Raw genomic sequence first — 6,799 nt, forward strand, 5'->3', positions numbered from 1 at the left:
CACTTATGCACACACGCACCCATTCCGTACATTTTCTATAAGAATTAATAACAACGGACTACTTTTCTCGTAGGACTTTTGAATAAGGCGAACTTCACCAGTTAAAATACAAACCTTGAAATAAGGACATTATTTTCACACAAGACTTTCACCTTCTAATCTTATTACCAACGAAGGAATTTCATCTAACATGACTTTTTAATCTTAATAATTCCATAAAGGATTTTTCACCTACTTTGAACATTCTAATCATAATGATTTCTCAAGAACTTTAATTTCACTTAAACTTCTTTTCCCCGTGAAATTGGTGACACCCGACCGTGAAATGAAACATGCACTTCCTTCTGTACCCTACAAATTGGTGACATCCGGCCGTGAAATAAAACATGTACATCCTTCTGAAACATACAAATTGGCGGTTATCGTGCATGGCTGTAAAAGAGAAAACATGTCTGCCCTGATCGAGGACAATTTACCCATCTCTCCTTTTTTTCGTCCCAGGCTATGAAATTACATCCTTCTAAAACCTACGAACACGAAGCAGCACGCAAGTGAGTGTACCTCACACTTTGCCGCATCACGTTATTCTCCCATTTAAACCAGGACCGCACACATCCATTTACACCGACACCTTGCCTAAGCAAAGAACACAGACCAGCAATTTATAGGCTTCCAAATCATTTTCGGGATTAAATCAAGCGAAACAAGAGCATAGATTCGTCACTTTCAGAAATTTCTTCAGCCATCCTATCATTAAACATCCCGGTATTTAACCCAGCCAATATCAAATCCTAGTTCATCCAAATCCAAATTTTATTTGATGCGAAGTGGATAATGTCGCAAAGAACATGATACATTTACCTGGTCGAGAAATTACCTACCGACGTCGTGGATGAGGTAATAGATTTACTCAAGACTATACCAGAAGAAAGCCCTTACGACCAGCTGAAGGAAGCAATTCTAAAACGAACTGGCTTATTCCACGAGTCCATGCTACGCAACCTCTTTACGCAGGGCGAACTTGTAGACCGCACTCCGTCACAGTTGTTACATCACATGCACACCCTTTTGGGAGATAACAAGATCTTGGAGAACATAATGAGGAGTTTGTGGCTGGATAAACTACCAGCATCAACAGTGCAAATCCTTGCACCAACGGCAGAAGTAACAGAGCCTGACAAACTAGCGGAAATAGTAGACCGGATTCATGAGAATCTCCGGGCACACCAAGTAAACTCGCTACAACAACAGCTTATGCAACAAAGAGACGAGGAGATAGCCGAGCTAAAATCAATGGCTGAGAAGCTATCTAAACAAATACAGGATCTACTGAAGGCAGATCGCCAGTGCTCACATCACAATAGGTCGCCCTTTAGACGATGGAGTACCAGTAGAAGTAGAAAAGTGGAACATGACAGAGTGAGAGCGAGTGGACACTGTTTCTACTATAATAAATTTGGCAGTAATGCGCGACATTGTACCCCTCCTTGTTCCTTCAGTAACAGAACGAAACAGAGAAACGAGGATGCCTTCAGTAACAGAACGAAACAGAGAAACGAGGATGCCAGCCAGTAAAGATGACGACTGTCATTGGACCCTCTCTAAAAGGTCGTCTATTCTATATCCGTGACAGCATCCACAGATATAATTTTCTAATAGACACTGGCGCTGAAGTAAACATAATCCCACCACTGACCAGTCAGAAGATTACGACCCAATCATATCACTTGCAAGCAGCCAACGGTACTAAGATATCCACATTCTGGAATAGATCACTGACTATCAACATCGGCTTGAGGCGAATTTTCACATGGATTTTTACCATAGCCAACGTATCAACGCCCATAATAGGAGCAAATTTCCTGGCGAAATTCAACTTGTCTGTGGACATGACCAACTACACAATTAACAGACAACCAAACGAAGTTGGTGGTCAGAGGAGTCTCCACTCGATACCAATCAACAGGTATCAGTTCAGCCCTACCTAAGAACCCATCTATCCGTCGATTACTCCAAAAATATCTGCAGCTGTCTCAGCCATTCAGGGACACGGACACGGTCAAGCATAGTGCTTAACACTACATTAAAACGACCGGACAACCAGTTCACTCCACCCCCAGACGTTTAAAACCGGATAAATACCGAATAGCGAAGGAAGAATTTCAGCACATGCTACAATAGGGAATTATCCGACCCTCAAAAAGTGCATGGTCTTCTCCCTTACACATGGTGCAGAAGTTGGACAGTACATCCTGACGCACTTGCAGCGATTTCAGAAGACTGAATGCATAAACTGCACTGGACAGATACCCTATTCCTCACATCCACGATTTTGTGATCAGATTAGAGAATGCGACGTTTTCGAAGTTGGATCTAGTGAAGGCATACTACCAAGTTCCCGTAGCAGAAGAGGATATCCGCAAAACAGCCTTGACCACATCATTTGGACTTTATGAATTCACTCGCATGCCCTTCGGATTTCGAAACGCTAGTCAAACTTTCCAATGTTTAATAGACAACGTTTTCAGAGGATTGCCATTAATATTTGCATACGTAGATGACGTCCTAATTGCTAGTAAAAACCTTGACGAACATAAACAGCACCTGGATCAAGGTTTCCAGAGATTATCTCACTACGGCCTAAAGGTAAACGTTGAAAAATGCATTTTCAGCTAATCAAAAGTAAACTTCCTCGGACACATGAACGACAAGGGCGGAATATCACCACTACTCGAAAAAGTGAGTGCTATCGCTAATTTTCGCTAACAAGTCTGTCGATTCATAGGAATAATTAACTACTACAGGCGATTCTTACCCAACTGCTCTGAAATTCTCGTGCCACTAACATCGCTGTTTCAGAACAAGACTAAGAACAAACAGTTAACATTAGATGGACCAGCCTTAGCAGCTTTTACTCAAGCGAAGAAAGCCCTAGCAAATTTCACAAAACTGACTTACATAAATGATAAGAAAGATACCAGACTCACACATACAACAGACGCGTCAGATGTAGCTGTAGGGGCAGTCATATACCAGCTAACCGAGGATGGGATGGCCCTATATCATTTTTTCGGCTAAGCTAAACAAAACGCAAAGAAAATACAGCACATTTTCGAGAGAATTATTAGCAATTTACCTGGCGATTAAACATTTCAAACACATTTTGGAAGGCAGAAATTTCACGGTTTACACAAATCACTAACTATTAACTTATGTGCTACACACACATGTAGACAAATATGGCCTACGAGAAATCAGACATCTCGATTATATTGCACAGTACTCCGCAGATATAAGATATGTGAAGGGCCAGGAGAACATTGTAGCAGACGCCTTATCCAGAGCCATGATCACTTCTCTAAATTCCAGCTCGCTAGGCATGGAATTGATAGCACGAGAACAGGAATCAGACACAATGCTTAAAGTTGTTCAGGAAAAAACATCCTTACAACTCGAAAAATGCCCGTATCCTTCAGTACAGCGATTATTTATTGCGACACGGCAAAGAAACAACCACGACCGTACATACCACCTCGACTCAGACGACAAGTTTTCCAACATCTTCACAATTTATTTCACCCAGGAAAAAGAGCTACTCTAAAGCTAATAATGCAATGTTTCGTGTGGCCAAATATGAACAGCAATATCCGAAATTGGATTAACACGTGCATACCTTGTCAAAAGCACAAAATTCACAGACACACAAAATCACCACTGGGTTCTTTTAGCACACCCGATGCTAGATTCACCAACATCCACATCGATTTGGTAGGACCGTTACCCACATCAAAGTAACACACCCACATCCTGACTATCGTCGATAGATTCAGCAGATGACCTACTGCCATAGCTGTTAAGGATACTTCAGCTGCAAAAATAGCCAGAGCCATACTTCAGGACTGGATAGCAATTTTTTGGAGTACATTACATTACATCAGACAGAGGTTCGCAGTTGCAATCAACACTCTCTGTGGAATTCAATCAATTACTGGGAACGAACCACATCAAGACTACAGCATATCACCCATCCTCGAATGACTTGGCTGAACGCTTTCACAGGCAGTTAACAACCTCCCTGGCAATGAGTCTGAATAGCACAGACTGGGCAGACAATATACCTTTGATACTATTAATGATACAGAACTCTGTAAAAGAAGACTTACAAAGCACACTGGCAGTGGTAGTTTTCGGTTCCACTCTGACTCTATCGGGGCAATACACAGAGATCTCACCTACAACAGAGTTGAAAGACAAAATGTCTCGTCTAAATTTCACACCCACCAGGAGGATAGGCAGACAATCCTATATTTCAAAAGATCTTCACACCACCAAACATGTATTTGTCAGGAACGACTCAGGAAAAAGCCATTTTGTCCAAATTATTCAGGTCCATACACAGTTCTAGATAGGCAGGAAAATATTTCACTGTTTCAAAAAACGAGAAAAGAGACACTATCGCATTGGACCGACTTAAACCGGCATACATAGATGAAGATTTTCAAATTATTCCCCCACTGGAGCAACGTCTTACAGAACTCACTTTTGTACGGAACGCCGACGCAACTACCAACACGGAAACCAGCAGGAAAGTACACTGACCAAAACGTTTTAAGGAATACGTAACATATTGAAAAGAAATAGAGAAAAACAGTTTTATATTTTTTTGTCAATCTGGGGGGAGTATTTGTGCTGTCACTCACACACTCACTCACACACACACGCTCGCGCGCAAATAAACAAACCTTTATTCATTTCAATTTCCCCGCGCATTTGCAAAAAATAAATTCTTCCAGCAACGACATAATTTCAAATACGCCCCCGCGCTTTTCTCACAACAACAAAAGTAAAATGAACATATTTCTAGTGGACGTAGTTGACGACAGTATCACGTGACACAAGCGACCAATGAGAAAATTCAGAAGATTGTCTTTTTAACGCTTTTCCAAAAACCAAAATGTCAGCAGTAGCAATCTTGTTTTGGAACCGTCCAAAATGTATAAAAATGCAACAAACATCCTTTCTTCCCTTCTTTTTCCCTTCTCTCTTCGACGTCACACGAGAACATGCCTCTCGTTTTCATAACATCGTCGCTGTCAAAGCCGTCGAAACCATAATTACACACGCCACACGGGCACTAAAAAATCACAGTGTGCAGTGATGCACACACGCACCCATTCCGCACATTTTCTAATTAATAACAACGAATTACTTTCCTCACGAATTACTTTCCTCATGGGACTTTTAAATAAGGCGAACTTCACCAGTTAAAACACCAACTTTAAAATAAGGACATTATTTTCACACAAGACTTTTACTTTCCAATCTTATTAATTCCACGAAGGACTTTCATTAAACATTCTAATCATAATGACTTCGCAAGAATTTTTACCGATCGGACCTTTGCTTATTCATCTTGTTATTTTTGTTGAAAAATAAATGCGGTTCATTTTATACCAGAGGGAGGTGTAATTTTGTGTTATTCCTTGTGTTTTTTGTTATTATTATTTCGTTTGGAGCAAAGAGATTTAATTTCACTTAAACTTCTTTTCCCCTACAGTTTTCCTCACATCAAAAACATTAGTGTAGGCAAGTAAATTATTATTTTAAAAATTATTTTCTGTTTTTTTTTTTATTTTCTTTTTCTTTCTTTCTTTTTTTTTTTTTAAAATAATATTGCAGAAAGTTTTGTTTTATTATAATGCGACTCTCGTTCATTTCTCAAAAAAAAAAAAAAGCAAAGAAAAGTCATTTTTAGAACTTTTCTCAAACATTTTTTAAAAGTTATTATCGACTATTATTTGTGTTTTGTTTGTTTTGTTTTTTTAAATTAAACTTGCAACTGTCAAAATTGCTTTGACTAATGAAACCCTTAATGACTGAGAATTATTTTTCCAATAGAATGTGCCAACTAATTGTCTCAGTCTTTTAGGGTTTAATTAGACGTACATAAAATCGTGTTTAATGTGTAGTCGTGCATAATTAGTAAAATCAAGGCACGACTAATCTAAAAAAATAAACTTGTTTATTTTTCTTACAAAGATTTTTAACGAAAAAAAACAAAAAACAAACAGACAAAAAACCCCGACAACAAGTGGCACAGAATTGGAAAAAAATAATTGTTTAAGTCTTTAAGGAGTTCATTATGTACATAAATACTTATGCATCTATTTACTTTCTACCTTAAGAGAGAATATTTAAACAAGTAATTTATTTTTTTGTAAATACTTTTTATATGAATCTAAAGAGATATTTGGCAAATATCTCTTTAGATTCATATAAAAAGCAACTTTGACACGAACGAACTCCTGTGCTGACAAACGCAGGAGTTCGTTCGTGTCAAAGTTGCTTTAATAGCAAATCAGTAGTAGCAGGAGCAAATAATTGTATTTTTTTTTTTTACATAGGCATCACCACATTATCAAGGCCAAGAGGCCACTCAAGGATAAGGGTTAAAGAGTGTGCCAGTTGGCACAGTTTAATATTCAAATTTAAAATCGTTAAATACAATTTAGGCGCGCAGTGCAATTGATTGTTTCGGCGCGTTAAAAAAATGAAAAATGACACCCACGCAAATTCCGGCGTGACCTTTATATACCAAAGGTGCGTACATAGTTGAAAGCACCCCATGTGATGTCTTCCGTCCAATGGAATTCCTCCTAGGACACATTTTAAAACTGATTTTCTAGAGCTCGTTTGGAGCCGATCAAATCAAATATAAACATGCACAAACACAAAATCTATCTCTTTAGTCTCTTAGCCTTTCGAGCATTCTTTCGTCTCTTTAAACTCTTCCGACTCA

The 6,799-nt window shown here is 38.9% G+C and overlaps 1 protein-coding gene across 1 annotated transcript; it reads left to right on the forward strand.

Annotated features, from left to right (window-relative positions):
• The first annotated feature begins 990 nt into the window (after window positions 1-990).
• On the forward strand, window positions 991-1,575 carry LOC145245615 (uncharacterized). Its single transcript, XM_080107183.1, has one exon. It carries the CDS (start codon window positions 991-993, stop codon window positions 1,573-1,575), a length of 585 nt encoding a protein of 194 aa, XP_079963309.1.
• The last annotated feature ends 5,224 nt before the right edge of the window (window positions 1,576-6,799 follow it).

Source organism: Euprymna scolopes, chromosome 23, assembly GCF_053919585.1.
Source record: "Euprymna scolopes isolate OS-2025 chromosome 23, ASM5391958v1, whole genome shotgun sequence".
Classification (NCBI taxonomy): domain Eukaryota; kingdom Metazoa; phylum Mollusca; class Cephalopoda; order Sepiida; family Sepiolidae; genus Euprymna; species Euprymna scolopes.